General features: G+C 34.0%; 2 protein-coding genes across 3 annotated transcripts; one reads left to right on the forward strand and one right to left on the reverse strand.

Annotated features, from left to right (window-relative positions):
• Window positions 1-357: 357 nt before the first annotated feature.
• Window positions 358-5,377, forward strand: LOC126775569 (uncharacterized). Of its 2 annotated transcripts, XM_050497605.1 has the most exons (6): window positions 358-551; window positions 2,383-2,539; window positions 3,138-3,258; window positions 3,507-3,641; window positions 3,801-4,014; window positions 4,736-5,377. In XM_050497605.1, exons 1-6 carry the CDS (start codon window positions 389-391, stop codon window positions 4,888-4,890), a joined length of 945 nt encoding a protein of 314 aa, XP_050353562.1. In that variant the 5' UTR covers window positions 358-388; the 3' UTR covers window positions 4,891-5,377. The 2 variants fall into 2 exon arrangements, with proteins under 2 accessions (XP_050353562.1, XP_050353563.1); XM_050497606.1 differs by lacking the exon at window positions 3,507-3,641.
• A 1,820-nt stretch (window positions 5,378-7,197) lies between these two features.
• LOC126775572 (uncharacterized) lies at window positions 7,198-18,846 on the reverse strand. The gene is made up of 6 exons (XM_050497610.1): window positions 18,654-18,846; window positions 13,327-13,483; window positions 10,457-10,574; window positions 8,905-9,039; window positions 7,746-7,959; window positions 7,198-7,401 (listed from the first exon to the last, which is right to left on the reverse strand). The coding sequence occupies exons 1-6, from the start codon at window positions 18,814-18,816 to the stop codon at window positions 7,247-7,249; spliced, it is 942 nt and encodes a 313-aa protein (XP_050353567.1). The 5' UTR covers window positions 18,817-18,846; the 3' UTR covers window positions 7,198-7,246.
• Window positions 18,847-25,531: the final 6,685 nt, after the last annotated feature.

Raw genomic sequence — 25,531 nt, forward strand, 5'->3', positions numbered from 1 at the left:
ATGGCACAGGAGTGTACACACTTCCAACTTCCAGACTCCGGGTTGCTAATGAGAACTTTCTGACAGAAAAACCCAATAACTTTTTATTGGCCCGACCTAGGAATTGTACACAGAACCTCCGAGTCTGCGGCCTTACATATAGAAACTAGACCAACGAAGATGTATATAATATGCGCTAAGTAAATAAATACAATTTTGGTTTGATAAATATTATAAATATTTATAAAACGAAATTTTTGTTTTTGTACAATTCTCTGCGGATTCCTAAAGAGGTTAATTTGTTGAACTTCAAGTAGATTACGTTTTTTGATTATTATAATGTGTGTCTGTTGATAGTAGTTTTCAGTACAATTGAAGCAGTCGAGGCGAGTGGCAACTTATTACTAAAATGGATACGATACCCAAACACAGCATCCTAGAGAATAAACCAAATGCCTTGACGCAAATTCGTAAACAATACAATCTGGAAAAACCCGGACAAATGAAGGAGGCCATCGATATACTAAAGAACTGGGTACAACAACAAAAACATTTTAAAAAGAAGGATTTTCGTAAGTAGCATTATACTTATTTACTAAAATAATACATTCAACTTGCATAACAATATTCAATAGAGTGATATCTGAATTAAAAGTAAAGAAAAAGTAGGTCTTTGTGTAACCCGGTGCCACCGACTAACCAGGTATTCAGCTGATATAAAACCTTTGTATTGTTGTATTCCTTGTGAGTAAAGTAATAATCTCTCTTCTTGAGTAGAAAGTTTCGGAGCTTATTCTATTTTGGTGGATGGCTTATGAGTGAGCCAGTGTACTTACAGATAAACACGACATTAAACCAGATATTGCATTTGGCACAAGCCTCATGCCATATCAGTGATGATTCACACTTAGAATCACGGGCTGAGGAAAAACCAGTTATATGATTTTAGATAATTTGAATTTTAGGTCTAAGGTGCCAATTTTATGAATTAAGATAATTTGTTAATATTGATACTTTTAATATACGTAATATTATTTACGAATATCTATTTTACTGGAGGTAAGTTAACTAAGTTAATTAAGTTTCAAGTACTACTTCGTCCCCTTTTTGTTAGTTAATTTTATTTTTTAAAATAAGATTATCAATAAACAAATAAATAGATTTAACTTTATTAATAAATTTATTATACAATCTACTTAACCTTGGTATTAAAATGTGTCCACGGTAGCAAAGGTAAGCGATAAGGCGTTTTGAGAAGAATGTTTGTAAATGAAAACGAAAATATTTTACTGTGCCAAATAATCACTATTACGTTTTGTTGTTGATATTAGTGTGTGTGTTTGCAAGTTGTGAATTCAGTTAGTCTTATGCAGTTCACGTTGAAAATAATGTTTGTTTTGATATATAATATTTGAATAAGTTTTTTCTACCTTGTTTTGGTTCGTGATAAAAACATTAGCTTATAATGAGAATAAAATGTTATCTTATATCTTTTTATTTTCTTAATTATTACTTGTATCAGACGAGGTAATTTTTAAATGCCTTATTTTGGTAGTACAAAACATTGAATAAAAACTATTCGATAAGGTTGAATAGTTTATTAGCTATTCAGATAAAAATTTATATTTATAAATGCTTAAATGTAATATAACTACATTTTTATATTTGAAATACGAACGCAGACTGTCTCTTATTACCACCTAAAGATATTGGCACTGTAAGAAATGTTAACCATCGCCAGTGCGATAGAATATACTGGTACTTAATAAATAATAATAATAATAATAATGTTCTCCGATTCGACTTGGCAACGGCGGCCAATATAGAGAGAAATAAACCAACTGCTCAGTACATATTATAGGGCATAAGTGTCTGCGCAAGCACAGGTGCACTCTTTATTCCCTAACTCTCATAATCCGATGGGACGGCAATCGGACTCGGAGTTCAGCAGTGGGACATCTTATATCAGTTCATTATTTAAATTTATAATATTATATTTAATTATACTACATGTGTTAATTTGTTTTTCTGCAAAATGTATTTTATTTGAGGAACCTCTCGCGAACAAGCCATTGGTATACGAATTTCAACTCTGGTATTTAGAATAATATCTGCTTGTGGGCCAATATACGTGACTATTCAACTGACGTGCTGGTCATTGATTTATTTATTTATTTAAATTTTACTGATCACAATAAATTTCATTTGAAAACCTTTACCTAATGCCATCTAGGAATTCTACTAGTCAAGCTTTATGCGAAGCAGGTATTCACGAAGGATTAATTTAGCTGGTAGCTGACCCGCGCGTTAAACACTCCTACTCTCATTGTCATTTTATAATTGCTGGATATTAATATGAAACTCATTAGTCATCAAAAATACTTATAAATCACTTTTTCACAGGACCACATTATTATGAAGTTTGTATCATTACATGCAAGGGATCCATAGAACGTGCTAAGAGACAGATTGATAAAATTTGCACGATGAGGACGTTGTTACCGCAGTTCTTTGAAGAGTGTAATGTTAAAACCGACTTCGCACAGTTAAACGAAGTTATGTTAGTATAAAACATTTACGAGAATACAACAATAGTGACTCGACGTAGGTCTTACTAGTACTAAATATATATGTAGATTGTATAACGTCATAACGCCTCAAAACATCACTTTTCTTTGATTTCTTCATCTTGTGACCACGACAAGTGTAATATTCTCTCTGAACTGTAGACAAAATAAAAAAAAATCTATTCAACTTCCGTATACTCACTAAACAAAAAAAGTAGTCGACACATTTTAATATGTGCGTGCGTATTTTTATAATGATATTATAGTACAAAACTTATTTTAAGAGTTTCAATAACTCTAATCATATCCCCCTTAATATATATATAATATAAATGAACTGATCGAGACTATCTAAAGACTTTATAGTTAAAGTTATGTCATTTTTTGTTGAACCTATGTTCGTTAAAATAGTTTTTTTTTGTTAGTTAAAAGTTCCCTATTAATTTTACATCACGTAGAGTAACTGAGTTTAGCCAGATATAAAAATGTTTTTAATTTTAAATTATCCAATCACTCCAGGAGAATACCAATGTCAATACCAATATTTTTCTACATATTCGAGTACCTATTAACGATTTTCTTTTCTTACAGCTTCACGATCCCGTTGCCGAAGTTAACCGATGATTACTATAGGGTTGTTATAATCAAAATTTTTGATATCAGCGCAATCAAAGCTTCACAATATATTGAACACTATAAAACGAATATTGTTGTAAGTTAGTTTTCACTACTTTTTTGTAATATATAAAAAAAACATATTAAAACCTTGAAATCAATTAAATTTATTATTAAATTAAATTTATTATTTATCTTATGATGACGAATTTACTATAACTTCTTTGAAAATTTTTAGAACTGATAGATAAAATCATTACTGAATAAAAAAATATTAATTTAATGTTAATTTTAAATTTAAAATATAATTTTCTAATTGATTTCATTATTATCATTGTTCCACAGCTAGCAGAATACCTAAAAACCCACGACTATATGACCGGATTCACGGTGATACAAGATTATTCAGAGACTAATCTTATAGATCTTGTATCAAACATAAATCTAGTTGAATTGAAACAAGCATTTTCAATTTTCATAGTAAGTGTGTTCTTATTATATGTACTCTATATTTTGTAGTCCAAATTTAATTAATATTTTTAAAACAATTATAGTCTGCTTGAGGAAATCATGAAAGTTGTTTTTTATAATAAAATACAAAGCTGTTTATATCAAATGAATTCTGTTCTTAATTTTTAGGAAGGTTATGGAATGAGAATTAAAACTATTCATATTATAAGTGCATCAAAGGTCGTTAACAGTATCGTTGCTATTTTAAAACAAGTGCTTAGTGCTAAGATCGCTGATAGAATTCACATTCACAAAAATATTGAAGAAATACATGAATATATTCCAAAAGAAGTGCTGCCGAAAGACTATGGTGGAGAGGAACGTTGTTTAAAAGATTTACAAAGTATGTATATGCGTAAGGTATCAAACATTAAAATAAAAATGAAACAAGTAACTGCAAACAAAACTGAAAGAGCCAAAGTTTAGATTCCTGCTTAAATAATATTAAATATATGTGGATATCAGGCATTTCACTTTTTCTTCATTAGAATCAGCTAAAATCAGGAACCTGCTATCAAAAACCCAATAACCTTTTATTGACCGGAACGGGATTCAAGTCCCGTTCCCAAGACCTCAAGGCCGAAATCTAAGAATGCATAAGCTAATTATTTTTTTGTGTCTATTACCCACTAATACTCCTTTGATAGTTAACTTTGGTACGGATCAGAAATAGTACGTGATCTTTTAAATGTTTTTAATGGTAGACATTTATATTATCTTTGTTAAATTTTACTAAAAAAGAGTGAAAGAGGTTTTTTTTCCTTTTCACACACACACTCATACACAATTACACTCACACACGTAGATAAATATCATTTATTTGAGTCTAGTGTCTCTTGTCAATTACGGCTATCATTAAATAACTCCGGCCGGCTGACCTTCTCAAAACGTTATTGCAACTATATGATAGCCCTTGGCATTCGATTCTAAATATTCACGATAAGCATAACACCTCACACATTATTTTATTAAAATAAATTATATTTTATCGAGTGATATTAATATATATTTAATAGTATTTTTAATAACATATGCTTGAATTTTTTTTTTGTTTAATTTTCCAGAGGAATGGCTGGACGTTCTATCATCAGAGGAACACTTGAAGTATATGCGAGAAATTAACGCAGCTGGTACAGATGAAAATTTTAGACAAAAATGCAACTTTAATGAGCAGTATGCAGGAATTTCTGGCACTTTTAGAATGTTAAGTGTTGATTAGTTGTTCTTGTAAGTTTGGTAAAAAAAACCGTGGAACATGAGAGTTATCAAATCATAATAATATTAAATATGCTGAAATAATTAGACGATAATTTTATTTTCCAAATCAATAAAATTATTTTTGATGCGTGGGCAACCGATTACAATTTTGTTATAAGTGATTTAGTTTGTTATATTTTATTTTCGTTCATGCCTTCTTTTGGTGATGGAGTATTTATTTTGCCTTAAAATAAGCGAACTTTCCGAAATTCCATCACTTTCAGTTGCATCGTTTTAAGACCAGAGTTTGTACAAAGTCAAATAGCTTACTTAATTTAATTAAGATTTTTGGTGAGTGGTCAAAAATTTGCAAATAAATTTCAAAGAAATTCCAGTCAACTAATTCAAAGGCAGTTTTGCACATAGTAATTAATGCACAAAAAACAAATGAGCCCTTGTTTTTTCTAAATGTTTTTCATAGTATTCAAAACGTGCACTAAATAAAATGATCTTGATTTAATTATAATACCTAAAATGATTTATAAATGATATTCAAATATATATCCATATGAGTAAAAGTTATAGAAATAATTTTCTAACATAAGGCTTTATTAATAAGTTGTCAAAAAATATTTATTAATAATAAAAACTTCGTTGATACGATAATTCTTATTTTTAATTGATTGGTTTTTTGGTTTAATTGGTAATGTTTCAATCTACCAATCTGTATTGGTACAGTGTGGCGGATTAGGCTTCATTGTTCAAATGCAGGTTGGTAGATTGAAACAATAAAACTTCTTTTTCAACAGGTAGTTGGCCAATAACAGGGAATCGTTGAATTTTAATTGAGTTCCAAAAGAAAATAGGTTGCAAGTATTCTTAAAAATCCTTTACGTTTTTAATAACAATCTACATGCGTATTAATGGAAGAATGTAGGAAGTCAGCTTTACCAATTTAAGTACATGTATATATAGTAAAATTTGGAACTGATCCAATTATGGAGCTATTATTTGCATAGTAGGACTTCAATGGCTACGAAAATAAACCATCTGAAATTGGTTCCATTTGATTTGCAATTATTAACAAGTCCCATATATTTAATAAATATCATCTTCACCTTTCTTCAGCATATGGCCTTGAGTGTTTTCTTTGTTACATTTTTTTGTTTTTTGACTATTTATTACTTATACCTCTTAAATATGAATAATTATTTTATTTAATAATTATTTATCTTTACTAGAAGCAGAGCTTTATGCAAGCTCGTCTGGGTAGGTACCACCCACTTATCAGATATTCTACAGCAAAACAGCAGTACTTGGTATTGTTGTGTTCCGGTTTGAAAGGTGAGTGAGCCAGTGTAATTACAGGCACAAGGGACATAACATCTTAGTTCCCAAGGTTGGTCGCGCATTGGCGATGTAAGCGATGGTTAACATTTCTTACAATGCCAATGTCTATGGGTGTTGGTGACCACTTACCATCAGGTAGCCCATATGTTTGTCCGCCTTCCTATTCTATAAAAAAAAAATATGATCGCTTTCGCTTGCTATATATTACAACATTAACAACTCATATGTTAGCGAGAAATCAACCCATTATTATTGACTTGAGTATATTTGCATTGTTATACAGAACACTGAACTGAAAATTAGCGAGGGCAAGCGAATAATAATAATCCTTTAAAAAAGCAAATTCTTTATAAATGTCAAAATTCCTTCAAAGTATAAAGCTCAAAGAATATAATTCAACATCCTGACTTTGCATTCGACGAAAATTATTTAAAATAAAAACGCTACTCTATTTCAGCATCGTTGCAAAGTTTTGCATTACAAATTTAAATAAACGCCACTATCGTCCGAACATAATTGGTTTGGTATGAAAAATAATTTGACTAATTTTAACTATTTTGTATCGATTGTATAAAAAGAGCAAGTTTTTGAATATATTTATATTTAATTTTTTAAGACATTTCGAAATAAAAATAATTCCGCATTTTCAGATTAATTAATAACCTATCGGTATATTTTTAGTAATGTCTGCGAGAGGTCCTATAAATTACTTATCTGTATTTATTCATTGTACTTCTATTTAACCTTTTTATTTTAGGAGCCGTATTCTAGTACCAGTACTAATTGCCTACGAAAGTATAGCTTAGTACTAATATTACAGCTTAAAAAAAATAAGCGTAATTATATTGCTTCATGTTGTCATGATATTTATTTCTTATTTAATATAATAAATAGTATTGTCGTATCATAAATAAAACAAACAATAAAGATTATACATGAAATATTTATTTTATTATATTTTGCCATGTGTTATTTGTCTTATAATTTGGGAACTCGTGAATCTTTTAATTTTCCTTACAAGACCTCAATTAATCAACAGTTAATGACCGAAAAGTGCCAGGCATTCCTGCATACAGGTCATTGAAGCATTCTTTTTGTCTTAAATCTTCATTTGTACCAGCTGCATTAATTACCCGCATATGGTTCAAGTGTTCCTCTGACGAAAGCGTGTCCAACCAGTCCCCTAGAAAAAAAAATACTAAAACTATTTTTTTTTTAATTTAAAATTGGAAGGCAGACTGGCGAATATGTCTCACGGTGATAAGTGGTCAGTGGCCGTAGATATTGGCACTGTAATATTAATCATCCCTTACATGCGCCACAAATCTGAGCACACTAATAAATATTGCTGTTTGCCAGCAGAATATATGACTGGATGTAATGTGACGTTAGAAATAACGATTATACCAGCTGATCGTAATCGAATTTTACATAATCATATTCCGGGACCAAGACGAGGATATATATATGAGTATGTAAAAGAATCAACTTGAAAAAGTTTTTTGACGATATAAGCTATATACATACTTTGTAAATCTTTTAATGAGCGTTCTGTTCCCCCGCAGTCTTTCGGCAGTATTTCTTTTGGAATATGCTTATAGAGTTCTTCGATATTTTTGTGAACCTGGATTTTACCTGCTACCTTAGAACTTAGAACTTGATTCAAAATCGCTACCAAAGTGTTAATGACCTTTGATGGACTTATAATATGAATAGCTTTAACTCTTAATCCATAACCTTCCTGAAAAGTAGGAACAAAAAATACATCAATTCTATAAATGGCTATTGTGGGCTTAAATAAATGCTTAGGCAGATTATCTTTGTCGATATTAAATCCAATTATTTCAGTATCAAACTAATGTGAGCTTATGAAGTTTAATTTGCAATGATCTAAAGATCTCGTTGAACTCTTTTCTTATGCTATTCAATAGAAATTTTTATATTAACTTAAGCATTGGTTCATAATGTGGTACCCACAGTAGTAATGGCAAATAAGCAACTACAACATTGAATTGACGTGATAACATTGTTCGAGATCATAAAAATCGTTTTCATTGTCATTTAATTTACTATCGGAGAAAGTGAAATTAAAGTAGATATAAGTAGTTAAGTGAATAACAATATCGTGGAACATTTTTCACACACGGCCATCTGATCCCAAATTAAGCTTGTACAAAGCTTGTGCTATGGAAACCAGACAACTGATATACTACATATACTACTTTTCTTTTGTAAATACATATTTATATAGATAATTACACCCAGACTCAGGACATACCTGCCACCTGTTGCTAAGTAGTCACCAACGCCCATAGACATTGGCATTGTAAGAAATGTTAACCATCGCCTACATCACCAATGCACCACCAATCTTGGGAACTAAAATGTTATGTCCCTCGTGCCTATAGTTACACTGGCTCACTCACCCTTCAAACCGGAACACAACAATACCAAGTACTACTGTTTTGCGGTAGAATATTTGATGAGTGGGTGCTACCTACCCAGACGAGCTTGCACAAACCTCTACCGCCAGTATAATATATGCCAGGGCATAATATAACAGAGATATTAGCAAATCGCAAGAAATATATATATATATATATATGTATATATACATGTATTCAATATGTTTGTCTCCTCTCCATATATTACTGAAATAGAATTTATAAGAATAAAAGATACTTACTATGTTAATAGACATAGCTTGTCTCAACTCAGTAGCACTCAGTTTGGACAAAAAGTCTACCAAATTTGCTTCAGAAAAGTCCAGAATTATAATTATTCCGTTAAAATAGTCATGGTTTTTTACGTATTCGGTTAGCTATAAAATAATAATTATTATTATTATTAAATCCATTTGTTCTTTAGGGCATGTAATATATATATTTCTATATTTATATATATTGACGTCTTATGGTTACAATTATGCTCTAATTTCTTAACGTTTAAATAAATAATACATTAAGGAAAGCTACATTATTTATTAATGTGTATGAGTATATAAATAAATATATTAGATCTTACTTGCGTTACTTATCGGTTAAACACTGATTTCTCCCTTTCTTTCATTACTGACGTGACATTCGAAAGAAGAAGACACGGCATTGCTTAAATAATCACCCACAAAACAACCTTTATGAATAGGGCCGATTATATATACAGGATTTTCATAAAACTATTACTAAAAAGATGCATATTTTTTATATTTTGTATGACATTTGAAAACCTATCAAAACGATACAAAACGCGGATGAAACCGTAGCCAGAAACTAGTCAAATATAAAGCTACCACCGGTTAAGAAAATAGAATTTACTGAAAAGAACTAACGTGAACCCCAGTACTTGCACTTTACCACCAATTAATATAGGTAGATATAGGTATTTATGATGAATGAAAATTAACTAATAATGTGTAATTCACACTTCCTTAATTTTACAAAACTTTATTTAAAAATAATTATATGTCATTTCGAGTTCTTCGCACTATCAATTAATTTTATATACATTTTTAAATACTAGGCTATTTTATAACAATTAATCTATCTTCAAATTAGCGACAAATCTTTCTAAAAAAATATATTTTAGTCTGTAATAATTTCACTACATATTATATTATAAAGTCCCCTTCGCGTTTGTTGGTCTGTTCGAACCCGATTAATTCAAAACTGCGGAACGGATTTTCATGAAGATTTCGAAATAAAATCATGACAATTAGGAATGCGTGCGTGATAGTTGTATATTGATACAACTATATACTTGGACGTTTTATGTTGACTTATTAGCGAGGCTGGGACAGGTATATAGTGGGTCATTTTGCTATTCCGTCATGAAGCAAAAAGAGGCGTCGGAGAGAAAGGGAGAAAAATGCAGAGCCGATACGTCGTAGGATATTAAGGTATAGACAGCTTCACAACGCCAGCTAACTGCCTGCATAAGTACAACCTCCGGGCAATGAAAAGTGGGAGTTCATTGCGTAAAACATAGGGTCCCCCAGCTCGAAAAGTATGTGAGCATAACCGGCACACACCAATTGGTGTATTCAACATCGAAGGGTTCGACAATGCGCAAGCGTGCCCGCTTCTGTTTGTGTGGATCGCAGGAATCGTGGTGGTTTAAGTCAATAAGATTCCGACATAACCCTCCATAGTATCATCCGATACGGAGGGTATCCATGAGAATATCCCCACGTTAAAAAATGGTACATAATGGGTAGTAATAATAAGTAAAAAATAACTTACAACGATAGTGTATTTGAAGTGATCCATAATTTGTGTAGGCTTGATTATTTTATTACAATACTTGCCATAGAAAACCCTATGATAATCATCGGTTAGTTTTGGCAACGTTAACGCATAGCTGAAAGAAAAATTACTTAAATTTAATTCAACATCTCAAAATATACTATCCAGAACACGTAGACATATAAACTACTATGATACTGTATTATGATACGATAATTAATAAAACTGAAAACGTCATCAAGAAAATATTTTTTTTTATTTTCTTTGTTGGAAATACCATCCAACAAAGAAAACACATAAAGTTACAATATAAACACAAATAGTGATGCAGCCTATGTGGCCCTTCAATTATTGGAAACTCGCGCACGATCAGCAGGAGACACGCGATATAAACACACGCGTTTGTCAATTTCAATAGCGGTAGCGTTAACAAATACGTTGGCGATAGAATGTGTTCTTATTTAATGTCAGCGTAATGGCTTGCTATTGAGAGTGTAACCTCGCTTTATTATATTTATTTATTTACAATTAAATAATGAGTGGATATTCAATCTCAAAAAAACGGTAAATCTGGCAGTTAACATGCATAGACATAATTTGTTAAAATCATAACTCCCTTTTATGGCTTTCCTGAGTCGGATAAATATTTTTTGTTCAGAACTTCCTTGCTAATGCTTCTTCGCTCTAAATCTGTCAATTTAAAAATATTTTAAAGATGTTCCCAAGCATTCTTATAGCGCGTGACTGGTAGCAGCAAAGTGTGTGCTATTTCATATACTGACAGCGATCAGATATCATTTCATATAATTTCTTTTATATGTATATATATCATAATATAAATACATATTATATTTTATATAAATAATATATATTATAAATGCTTAAATATATATTATATATTTTACTTTAATATATATTATAATGCTTAAAATTTGGGGGGTAAGGGGGGAACGGAACTACCATCTAAACCGACCCAATTGCCAACCTCACCTGCACGTGGTGCTCCCTACTAGATAACAGACGAGGCTCTGGCGACCGATCAATGGCGGTATAACCATACGCACCATGATTGGAAAATGGGAAACAGCGACCTACAAGTAACCTCTAAAATGTCTGGTGCAGAAGGCAAGGCCACTGCACTATTATTCCCTAGTTATCGTCAGCTTTATGGAAAAGTCTTAGAAAGAAATAGCCCCGAGTTCTTGGCGTCCCTTAGATGGGACAGGGGTGCTAAGAATCACCAGGTGGAAAAAACAACAAAAGAAGATAGGAACGTGGAACGTCAGAAGTTTGAAGAGTCCTGAAAAAGTCTACAATGTCTGCAACGAAATGCAACGAATGAAGATTAACATAATGGGACTAAGTGAGATTAGATGGATAGGCAAATGTAAACACCAAATAGATAATAATTACACCATGTATTACTCTGGTTCCGAGGATAGCTCCAACAAGTATGGAGTGGGAGTAATCATAAACACAAAATACATTAATACACCTGTTAACTTAGTACCAAAATCAAACCGAACCATGTTCAGTCAGGGCTGTATATTATCACCCACGCTATTTAATTTGTACTCGGAACAAATAATAGCAGAAGCAATTGAAGGCCAAGAATGTGGAGTCAAAATAAATGGCCGGTATATTAACAACATCATATACGCTGACGATACAGTCCTAATAGCATCATCTCCTGAAGAGCTGCAATTAATTATGAGCCGTGTTAATGAGTGCAGTGAAATCGCTGGTGTGAGGATGAACCTATCAAAAACGAAGATCATGGTGTTATCTAAACATAGCTTCGATGACATTGCTATCATTGTAGCAGGCCAAAAAATTGAGAGAGTGCGCAAGTACAAATATCTGGGGACATGGCTTCATGACACCTGGAGCTGTGAACAGGAGGTAAAGACGCATGGAAATAGCTCTAAGTGCCTTCTGCACGTTGAAAAAAGTACTCTGCAATCGCAGACTTAAGATCCCTGTGCGCATACGACTCCTACATTGTTACATACACATCATCTATTTATTTTTACTACATTTGGCCCATACTTCTTTACGGATGCGAGGCGTGGACAATTAAAGAAGACCTCAAAAAACGTATAGAAGCTTTCGAGATGTGGGCTTATAGACGTATGTTGGCCATTAGTTGGACTCAAAAGGTCTCGAACGTTGAAGTTCTGCGACGCGTCAACCAAAAACGGCAACTTTTGGAGACTGTCAAGAAGCGAAAAGTTGCATATCTCGGACACGTGCTTAGGCATGAAAAATATGAACTTTTGCAACTGATTATGATGGGAAAAGTTGCCGGAAGGAGAGCTGTTGGGCGCAGAAAAAAGTCTTGGCTGTGCAACATCCGTGAATGGACGGGAATCGCGAGTGCTGCCGAACTCTTTCGCCTTCGCTAGTCGGAGTGGCACTCGAAGAAGAAGAAGAATAAATGCTTGTTGTTTTTTAAGAAAATAAATAAAAACGAACAATTTATGCATTCTTAATCAGAAATAAATAGTCATTATGGAATATATAAGCAACGTCAATCGTACGTGACATAATTATATCTATGTGTAATTGTACAATAACACATTCAATCAACCAATTGATATATACATACAAAATCAACCCTCAAATGTCCCGTAGCTGGGCTAAGGCGTCTTCTGAAGAAATTTTAAATTTATTTCATAAGGCTACTGCGCATGCGCTTTGGTGGATACAAATTTAAAAATATGAATTCTCAATATATTATCCTTCATCCCTAAGCATCAGATGAAATATTTAAAACAGAAATTAAACACGTGAAAATTCAAAAATGCTAACCCGCTTGGCCATTGGCTCTTTCTATACAACTCACACAATTCTCACTCAGTACTCACATAATTTCGTGTAAGTCTCCCAAGTCGGTTTTAACATTACACTCTTCAAAGAACTGCGGTAGCAACGTCCTCATTGTACAAATTTTGTCAATCTGTATCTTAGCACGTTCTATGGATCCCTTGCAACCAATAATAACGGCTTCCAAATAAAATTGACCTGTAAAAGAACGATCTTTAAATATTTTATGTATTTATTCGATAATTTACCTGTTTAAACACATCATTTATTATATATTGTACAAGCGCTTTAACTGTGATTTGTACCTGTGATTACAATTTTAGGATACTTATAATCTAGTCGGGTTCAAAATAAAATATCTATAAACCCTATACAAACTACACGCGTAAAGTTGTTCTCACAATGTTTTCCTTTACCGACAAATTAAATACTATATATATATATATTAACAACTGGGCCTATTTCGGTTTGACAAAAGGTTTGTTTGTATAAAAATAATTTGAAATTAATAAAAACATGTACATATATCTTGGTCGTTAACTTGATATTGTTATGAAAATTAGCTTACAAAATATGTTACGGAACTTTGAATTTTATTGAGCTAAAAATGAGTTCGCTTGACCCGACATTCTGAGTAATTCTGCGTAAAAATTCCTCCGGCGTATAAAGACTAAACTGGTATGTAACCGCAAAGGGTAAACTGGGGTAAACGGTACCTTCAATGAAAAATCTAATATCACTCAAGTTAGGTGAAACTCAACAATTGCGCCTCATGAATTTTAACGAGACATTTTCTTTGCGACGCCCAAAGTGATCCGGGTGCTTAATCTCCCACCTGAGGAGGTTGGGGTATAGAAGACTATAGTTAAAAGGCAATTCTGTGCATTGAATATTTTAAAATACAGCGTAACATTTTTATTAACCGATACTAAAACCAAATAAAATATAATAGTAAGGCGAATATTGAACTTAAATTTTATAATAATAATAATATCCTGGGACATTTTTCACACACGGCCATCTGATCCCAAATTATGCTTGTACAGAGCTTGCACTATGGAAACCAGACAACTGATATACTACATATACTATTTTTCTTGTGTAAATACATACTTATATAGATAATTACACCTAGACGCAGGACAAACAGACATGTTCATGTTCACAAATATCTGTCCTGGGTGGAAATCGAACCCACAATCTTCGCCCTGAAAGGCAAGCATCCACAAACCACGCCAACCGGCTCGTCATGATTGTAATTGATTGAATTCGTTTTTTACATTTGATGTGAAACGTCTATTGCGGTCAAGACCGAATTGTATGCCGTGACCAACGGCGTGGCGGTCTCTCATTACTGAAATAAATATAAACATAGTTTCCCTAATAAAATATATATATCTTAATAGTATTCGCCGGCAGCTTCGCCCACGTCTAAGAGGGAGGGACCCCCTCTATTAAATAAATAGGTAAAAAATTAGCCTATATTTGTTCGTGTGGTTAAACCTTGCTTCATACCAAATTTCATCAAATTCGGTTCAGTTTCGCAGGTATAATATTAGTATAGATTATTATCATAATATATAACAACGCAGGAGCGCTATGCGCACATAAGGGAGTAGAGAACGGGTATGACGGCAGACGGCATAGGATCAAGACGTCATGCCCTTTGCATTCGCGGTACACGAGTCATTCTTACAAGGCGCACCAGAAGATGTCCAATTCAAAAAGCGATCCATTATGTAAAAATATATATTTAAATAAAACGTTGGCTATCGTTTCTTAGTTAATGTTTTACTAAATAAAGCGAGTATTTGTATAATATTCATCAACGTTATAAAACATTTGTAAAGGTCGTTTTAAAACTGAAATTGCTTTTTTTTATTTAAGACACAATTTTAATAAGTTCCCTCAATAATTTTTTGCTTTCCATCACAGTTTTCCTTATTTTTCTTAATACAAACTTTGAGATTACCTTTTACTCAGAAATGTTAGCAAATAAATCTTACTTTCAACGCGAACATCTTGTAATTTTCGTTTTTCATCATATTTATACTTTTTAAATGAATAATAACATATTTTTAATGTTTAACGATGAATAATGTCGTATCTTATCGTCGCATAACACGTTATTGGCAGAATATTTGATGAGTGGGTGGTACCTACCCAGACGGGCGTGCACAAAGCCCTACCACCATTCTTACATACCAACCATGGGAACTAAGATGCTATGTCCCTTGTGCCTGTAGTTATTAGCTCTCTCACCCTCCAAACCAGAATACAACAATATGCCTACACAGATTAAGCAATAAATAAATTAGGTCCACGATAGGACCAATCCATATTAAGTTCGTTAGATTTGTATACCAACACCCAACAAACGTACAGGCTAAAACGTATTCTCCACAATAATTCCTGGCAATCCCCTCCAGTCGTACAATAATACGTAGTTTAATATTAGGTCCTTACATATGAAATTGGCGTTTTGTAGGGGAGGAATATAAAATCTTTGTTTTTTTGTAAAATTTATTTAATTAATCCAAGTATGCACCATTATTAACTATGCACTTTTGCCATCTCATAGGTAGTTCATTCATCCCTTTACTAAAAAAACCATGAGGGCAAGAATCAATAAACTCTTTGAAGGCGGTTTGGACTGCCGCATCGAAGTTGAAATTTTTTGCCTTGTAAGAAGTTGTCCAAATTCCGGAAAAAAATGGTTATCTGTTGAAGCAAGGTCCGGGGAGTACGGTGGATGTCGCAGACATTCCAATTGTAGCTCATCTAACGTAGTGTTGTCGTGAAGCAGCAGTGGCCTAGAGCGAATGACCTACCTCGGTTATTTAGCAGCTAGTTCTTCCTTCATGGTTTGCAGTTGCTGACAATAGATATCTGCCGTAATTGTTTGGCCAGATTTTAGAAAGCTGTAGTGAACGACAACGGCGGCGACCAAACACTCACAAGTAACTTTTTCTGAGTCAATTTTCGTTTAGGGCAGGATTTGGCTGGGTCTCCAGGGTTCACCATTGCGACGAGTGCTTCCGATAATCGTACAGTATCCACTTTTCATCACAAGTATTTCAATTTAAAATCCCTTCATTATTGTGTCGGTTGAGCAAAGTAACACAGCAGTCGACGCGTGTTTGCAAGTTCGATTCACTCAATTCATTAGGTACCCATTGTTCAAGTTTTTTTTACTTTCCCGATTTGCTTCAAGTTGTTTACTACAGTTTTATCACATGCCCCGAAGCCTGCAGCTATCTCTGAAGTGCTTTGTGATGGATCCGCTTCCACAAAAGCCTTTAATTCTTCATTTTCCAGTTTGGTCTCCGGCCGTCCACGGGGTTGGTTCTGAAGGTCGAAATTTCCAGAATGAAAACGTTGAAACCAAAAACGTACCGTGCTTTCTTTTGCGACACCAGTGTCGTACAAATAATTAATCTATCGAGCTGTTTCTGCAGCACAGGTGCCACGGTAGAACTCGTACTCGTAAATTTTCGATATTTCATGTTTTCCATTGTGCGGTACTAAGCGACGCCAAAGAAAAAAATAATGAGGAAAAAACAAATGAATGACTGTTTTCAAAACTCAAATGTACCAGCTAAATGAATTTATAAATTTGAATTTGGACATTGGATTAACCAAAGAGGAGATATTTCAGATCAAAGTAGTCAGTACGACAAAACGTTAATTTCATATGTAAGGACCTAATATTTCGCCTAAATTAATTTGAAACACAATTATTAAGTAGTATGAAGTTATATCGTAGCTTATATTGCGAATTTAATTTAGTAATTCTAAATAAATTCTTCAATCATTCGTTCAATACAGATTGTCTAGTTGAGTTATCATTTGTTGTATCAATCATACTTGGAAACTCTCAACAGAAGCGGTTATTGTATTTTGAAAAGGTAATTTGAATAGACACAAGAGTTATCAAAAGCAATACAATAGATTACAATTATTATTGTTCCTCTAACGGATCTATGCTCTATTTTTTTATTATATATTTGGAATTTTATATTATTTTGAAAAAATAATATCAATACCCTTGATATTTGGAAAATAAATGATGCAGACCGTCGCTTGAATTTCAATTGAATTGAATTAGGTGTAAGTATATTTTTACATCAAAACAAAAATCGCTCTAAATGACTTACTCATAGAATCGAAACTAGAGAAACTCAAAAGTCGAGATATAACAACATTATTTTGGACTCATTAAAATACCTTGAACATAAACTAACAAATAGATAAAAAACAATATTAATATGAGAACAAGTTTGATTGTATTCGTAATTTAATAAAAACGAATTATTAAATCTAATATTATAAGTACAACAGAAAATATATAAAAATACACAATCGCGTCGTATTCTCACGTTAAATGATAAATTTATTATGCATTACAAGCGATTTAAATTAAGATCGTTTTAAAAGATAATCAAGACAATGAATATAAAAACATACATATACAGTCATATAATATAATTTACGTAATAAAATGTATAAATAAATTGAAACAAATCATTATTGGAGGCTTTGAAATAAAATCGCCTTATAAATACATTTTGAATGATCTCGAAGCACATTTTGTCCAATAGATTGTTGTGAATATATTTGCTTACGGAAACTAATTTAACGAATGACACATCAGCGAAATCTGAGATCTGGTTTTACGTATCATGGTATTACTTACACGAAATAAGACTTTGTTTAGTTTAGTTTAGTTGTAGTTCGCCCTTTTTAATGCGCGAAATTCCTTTATATATAGTTTGTAATGAATATAATACTAAATTTTCTATAATTTTTAATTTACCCCCCCCCCTACTCTCATGATTTTTTATTTTCAGTAAGTTGTTCTTCGTTCTGCTCTGATTATGTTTTAGATATACGTGTAAATTCGACTGGTATGTGTGCTAATGTTAATATCATAGTTTCAAGAATGATTGTGTTGTTTGTTGTCTAAATAAAAAGTAATAAATTTATCCTATAATAATACTGGCTCAATCACTAGCACACAGCAATACAAAGGCTATCTGTATAATCCTCAACTAAACAGAGGAATACTAAAGTAACTGCATTAAGCAGACAAGAAACTCAGTTGTGACTCTATTGTTTAATTAAATAAATACTCAACTATAATATTTTATCACAATTGCAAATTAACAATATGTATTATTTCCTTATTAAATAATTTTATTACTGTTATCAATAGTCTAGTAACCTTTCTGACGATATTTCAAATTCATAATTGGTTCATTCCCAAAACAAAATAAACATTTTTTACTCAGACACTGTGCCATTACCTATTGCTACGTGTAAAAGTTCGATGATATTATCTAACTATATAAAGTTTGATGGTACTTACTAAAATCCTTCTTTTGAAAATGTTTTTGTTTTTGTACCCATTCGTGTAGGATATTGATGGCCTCCTTCATTTGTCCGGGTTTCTCCAAATTGTACTGTTTCCGGATTGCCGTCAAGATACCTGGCTTGGTTTCTAGGATCCTGTCCTTGGGTATGAAATCCATTTTTAGTAATCAGTGACCACTCGCCTCAACACTCTCAAATAGACTGATAGGAGCAAAGAGAAAATCAATAAAGTTAACTTGTTTTTAAATATCCACAGACAATTTGCATAATTAATAGAACCATTAATCAACTTATTTTTTATTTGAGAATATGATGTAATAAAATATTATATATAGTTCACTGCGCATTTAATTTAACAAAAGAATAATAAAATATGTAGACCGAGTAAATTGTTTTTTTTTTTATTTGCTATCGAGCCCACGATCTTAATATTCAGTAAACACTTCGTTACAATTTCTGGAATAGAATCCATTCAAATAATTAAAAAAAATATATGTAACTAAAAATATATTTTTAATTTTAACGTTTAGACGTTTTAATTATTATATTAAGTCTTAAAATATAATAGAAAAGAGTAGAAAATAGCCACTCCATCTCAATTCGTTTCTTAAAAGCTGTCTAAGAAAACTTTTCTGTTTACCGCATCCATCAATAAATACCATCTGCGATGCATTGTGTGTAATTTTATTAAATCCGACCCCTTTGAAATAAAGGTAAGCGAATTATAAATATTATGAATATATAACCTAGGTTTAGGTACCTACATAGTTATGTTCTTAAAAATAAACGATTCCTTCAAACGAGGCGTGAAGAAGCATCTTGCGGGCCGGCAAGGCGGGGACGGCTAGTACAGAACATTCTTCCCGACTGTACTGGCCGTCGTCGCGTTTGGACTCTACTACCACTTACCATCAGGTGGAGTAGAGTCATTTGCCATCCCGGCGAATATAAAAAAAAAAATATATAAATATATATATTTGTAATTTTGTTTCGTATATTATCAAGACCGAGATGGCCCAGTGGTTAGAACGCGAGAATCTTAACCGATGAACTTGCTTCAGACCCGGGCAAGCACCACTGAATTTTAATGTGCTTAATTGGTGTTTATAATTCATCTCGTGCTTGACAGTGCATGTGTCTAATTTCACTAAAATTTTGCGACATGTGTATCCACTAACACGTATTAGAGCAGCGTGATGGAATAGGCTCCACACCTTCTCCCTTAAAAAGAAGTGGCCGTAGCCCAGCTCTGTACTGTACTGTAAAATTATCATATCTTCCTGCCCACGGTGATCTCTTGAGACTAGCCTTCTACGGGGTGCATATTATGTTGTATGTACAAGTAATTATCAAATGCGTGTTAGTTAATACGTTATTATCACCGTTGAAATATTAAACTATCTCAAAAAAATATCCAAGATAATATATAACCTGTCTGACCTGTAACTATAAACTAAAATAATATTATAGTACAATATAAATCATATGAAACTCTTTCTAATATTATGATGTTGAATTTTGATATTTATGAGAAGCATTGAAACATTATATATTACAAATTATAACGAATTATATAATATGTATGTGTGATAAAGCTGAGAACTGTTTGTCCTAAAAGCTAAACAGTCTGTTTCCATACTAGTCTCCATCTCGCAAGTTCTACATAAGCAGAGAGGTACATGAATTATAAATTTATAAAGATTGTAATTTTTGTAAAATATCGTTAAATTTAATCTCGAGGCCATGTTTCGTTTAACAATTTCGTTAAAATTCTTAACATTCCACCGGGACAGTAATAACTTTGACGATGGGTGAAACCTTTGATAAAAGTTGGGCAAAATTCCTAGCATTAACATCAGTATGCTTTAGCAACAAAGGTTCAATGTTTATTAAAATATCTTCACTGGATCACCTTAAAGAATCAGGTAAAAATAATAAATTATTTTTCACTTTCGAAGTGCTACTATTAAAATCTGATACTGAACTGGGACAGGGGACGCACATCGTCGACTCTGATTTTAAGGTCGCGTCTTTTCACTACAGTGACATTTGACAATAATATATTTGAATGAAATGAATGTTTATAAAATTATAGTTTCTATGTCATTTTATTACTTCTGAAATATTACCCCGTGACTTTCAAGTTTTATATCATAACGAACATAAAAAATAACGTTGCACAACGTTATTTTAACAGGCACAAGTTAAAGAATACAACGGTATAGGGAATCAACAGCATTATAGCGTTAGGCAGTAAAATTAATTTAATAATACTATATTTGATTCAAAGGGCAGAAGGACTAAAGATAAATAAATAACTTTGACCTTGAATTAAGATGATATCATCTGTTATCAATCTGTGGTATTCATTATGATTATGTGAAAAAATGGCGTTTCCGACATTCAGAGAAGTTATTAATCCGAACTTTGGACTTGAAATTAAAGTGGAATATTGTGGTATAATACATAAATATCCAGTTATATTTTAAGAACTATATTTAGTACTAACTGTAAGTAGTGCACAATATAGCCGAGCTATACTAGCAATAAAATATATCAATATATGAAAAATACATTTCTTTTGTTTTTCGATACTATAAATTTAAATAAGCAGTGGGCAATAAGCCCATGGCTTCGCTCGCGCGTAAGTATAGGTAAAGCATGAATGGTTTTAAAGTAAGAAACATGTCATCATGTCAGCAAATGTCATTCTAGTTAGAAAAAGGTATATAGTACACCGTAATAAACTTAAAGTGACGCCTGAAGTTTGACTTAATATATTTTATAGTGACCTAAATGGATTGAACCAAAATTTATTTTATAACATATGATATCTTTTAAGGTTGAAGTATTTATGATAATCAAATTTGTTCTAAAATTATGCACTATTTGCAAATTCATTTTTATAAGCACGGCATTAGTTCTTATGAAAGATATCGATATATTCATAGATTTTTTTAGTTCCTGCTATAGTTTGACATATTTCAACAGGTAGTTAAAAGGTTGTTTAATTAGGTTATTTGAAAATACTCATACTTAAGTTTTTTTTTCGGTTTGTACCTAACTTTGTAAGTTAAAGTTTAAAGGTTATGTAAATACTTCGTTTCGTCGCCGCATATATTTTTTTTCATTGTTTTGTTAAATTTATAATAAGTCGGTCAGTTGATAATAAGTTTTTTTTTTTTAAATACGCAGACTTACTTTTCAGTCTTAAAAGGATACAATTTGCTATGAAGGTATAGTTTGCAGCTACAATAAATAAAGCACAGGGAAAGATATTTAATAAATTTATAATATATAATATATTTGATAAATTTAAGTATGTCATAGATTTAAGAGAATGTTGTTTTTCTCACGGCCAATAATTGGCCATGAGAAAAGCACATATATATTTATATATACGACTGCCTCGATGGTCTAGTGGCCGCAGAACCAGAGATCCTGTATTCAATTCCCAGGTCGTACCTACCTGTACCTACCTATTACTTTTTTTGCACGCAGTAATTTCCACCACCTTGCTTACATAGTCAAACTTCACCCACCAAACCATAGGTTTCGTGGCAAGCATCAGTGCGATTACAGCTATATATAGCAGTTCATAAAATGTTTAGCCATACAGATTTGTGAATAGACCCATAGACATGGTTTTACCCAACGCAAATAAAAAAGATTTATTTTTTAATTTTTGGAATATTTCAGTTTTTCATTTTTCATAGGCTACTACTACTACTAACACTAGCTGAATACAAAACATGAAGTTTGTGTGACTTCTAGAAGTACCTTAGTTTTTGATAATTGGTGAGTGAGTGAGTGATAAAATTGGACAACTTTGACTGAAGATAGTTTATAAAGTAATTGTAGTATGTCGTTTTGGTTGGTGAAAATTCAGGCTTCTAGCTTTGTGCACAAAGAATTTATAGAAGTTCGAAATGGCCCTGAATGGCTTCAAGAAAAGGATATAACGGCTGTGCACGACTTAGCGGTGGCGCTGCCGTGCCCCGAAAAATTAAGCGGATTTGTTAAAACAATCTTAATGATATACAACATAATTGATATTAATGAAAAAGACCTGGGTAAATTATACATTTTGTAATAGATTGTAGAAGTTTCAAGTCTAAAAATATATATTTGAACACTTTGAATAAAGAAAAGTAATTGCGGCACTCAGTGAGTAGTCATACAATTTACTTACTTAAAAAAATGTTTATTCTTCAATGCCCCAATCACATAGAAATAACTCAAATAGACTGGGAGTACTTATTTTCTTTTGGAAAATGGAAAATCAATATAGAAAATTTTGATGAACTTAATTCAAGCTGGTCTTTCAAAGTTTATGTTATTATTATGGTTTTTTTTTTATATTCGCCGGGAGGGCAAATGACTCTACTCCACCTGATGGTAAGTGGTAGTAGAGTCCAAACGCGACGACGGCCAGTACAGACGGGAAAAACGTTCTGCACTAGCCGCCATCGCCTTGCCGGCCCGCAAGATGCCTCTTCACGCCTCGTTTGAAGGAACCCGGGTTGTAAGAGGAGGGGAACACGTGAGCTGGTAAGGAATTCCATTTTTTGGAAGTGCGACAAAGAAAGGAGTTGCCAAATTTCTTTGTTCGCGATGGAATTGATGTCACAGTAAGGCGGTGACATCGAGAACCAGCTCGCGTGGACTTAAGAAGGAAGGGGGAAGCAGGAATTAGAGAGAATAATTCCTCAGAGCACTCGCCGTGATACAGTCGATAGAAAGCGCTCAGTGCTGCTATCTCACGACGCAATTGTAAAGGTTCAAGGGTGTTTGTGACCTTTACGTCGCCAATAATGCGTACGGCACGTCGCTGCAACCGGTCCAAGGCCTCAAGTAGGTACTTAGCGGAGCCATCCCAAAGGTGCGAGCAATATTCCACGCAAGACCGTACCTGTGTTTTGTACAGCAGGCACAGTTGTTGTGGCGTGAAAAAGCGCCGCACCTTGTTCAGAACTCCGAGTTTCCGTGAAGCTGTTTTTATAACAGCCTCGATGTAATCCCTTGGACTAAGGTCGCAGCGAACGTCAATCCCTAGCATGGCGATTTTGCTTTGCATCACCAGCGGAGTACCACAGAGGGAGGGAAGAGGGGAAAATGTTGACTTTTTCGCCGTGAGAGCGCATACCTGTGTTTTCTTGGCATTAAACTCAACAAGATTATCAGAGCCCCATTTGGCGATGAGCTCTAACGTCCTATCGAGTTCAATGACAAGATTCTCCCGCCTCTCCTCAGTTTCCGCCCGCCCAGCCACTGCGCGTCCGTGGTATCCACCATGCACTGTACTATCATCTGCATAACAATGTATGTTCCCAAGGGAGAGCATATCATTGATATGCAAAAGAAAGGGTGTGGGAGATAGCACAGATCCCTGGGGGACCCCAGCATTCACTACATAGAATTGTGAAGCGCGACCATCTACTAAAACACGAAGGCTACGCTTGTGTAGGAAGCTGGCAATCCAGGTGCATAGCTGAGCAGGCAGACCATATGCCGGTAGCTTGGAGAGAAGACTTCTGTGCCAGACCCTGTCGAAAGCCTTGGAGATATCGAGGCTGACAGCCAACGATTCTCCATGCTTGTCGATAGCTTCACCCCAGAGGTGTGTTACGTAAGCTAGAAGATCACCTGTGGACCGAAACCCGTACTGACGATCATTAATTAGACAGTGATCTTCTAGGTAATGGATCAGTTGGTTGTTTAAAATCCGTTCCATCACCTTACAAAGTACTGAGGTGATAGCTATTGGCCGATAATTTGCCGGGTCAGACCGATCCCCTTTTTTGGGAACCGCTTGCACATTAGCTCTTCTCCAAGCCTCCGGCACACTTCCCGAAGAGAGAGAAAGTTGGAACAGGCGCGTTAACACAGGAGACAGCTCCGCTGCGCACTTCTTCAGCATTATGGCTGGTATTCCATCGGGACCGCTAGCTTTTCGTACATCAAGTGATTGCAGCTCCGCACGCACATCACGTTGCCTGATTTTAATGTCAGGCATCGTATGGCCACATGCAGGTATTGTAGGTGGCAGTGCACTACAATCATCGATGACGGAATTGTCGGCAAAGAGTTTAGCCAGGAGATCAGCTTGCTCTTGCGGACTGTGAGCTAGCGATCCGTCCGGATTTCTGAGCGGTGGCAGCGAAGGTTGGCAGAAATTGTTTTGCACAGACTTGGTCAGACGCCAGAAGCTACGGGAGCCCCTAGGATGCGAAACAAGGTCATGACCAATCTGTACAATGCACTGTGCATCCGCTCGGTCGCAGCGGCACTAGCTTTCAGGTCATTCCCACTGAAGCAACGTTCCTTCCAAGGGACCGACGCATATTAATTTCGCATACCGTCCCATTCCGCGGACTTATAGTGCCAAACGCGACGTTTGCATACCGCTAGTGGCGGCAGCTTGGCCTGTGGCACTCTGGTAGAAATAAGGCTGTGATCCGAAGAGCCAAGAGGAGCCTGAACCACAACCTGATATTCCACCGGGTGAGAAGTCAGCAGAAGGTCCAGTAGAGAAGGTGCTTGCCCATCAATGTCTGGGATCCTGGTGGGCTGATCAACCAGTTGGGTCAAGTCATATGTGAGAGCAAAAGCATGAGCAGTCCTTCCAGCATGGTCAGTTTTGAGGGATTTCAACCAGGATTCGTGGTGAGCATTAAAGTCCCCCAAAAACACCAATTCCGCGTTAGGAAATTGCTCTTGCGCAGCATCTGCCACCCGACTAAGATGGTCAAATAATCGGCTTGTCTCCAAGTCACCATTATGGGATCTGTAGAGGCACACGTAGACTCGGCTCTGACGAACCAGGTCCACACGTACCACCAACATGGAGAAGGAGGGGTCCTCCAAGCAGCG

This window comes from Nymphalis io, chromosome 18, assembly GCF_905147045.1.
Source record: "Nymphalis io chromosome 18, ilAglIoxx1.1, whole genome shotgun sequence".
Classification (NCBI taxonomy): Eukaryota; Metazoa; Arthropoda; class Insecta; order Lepidoptera; family Nymphalidae; genus Nymphalis; species Nymphalis io.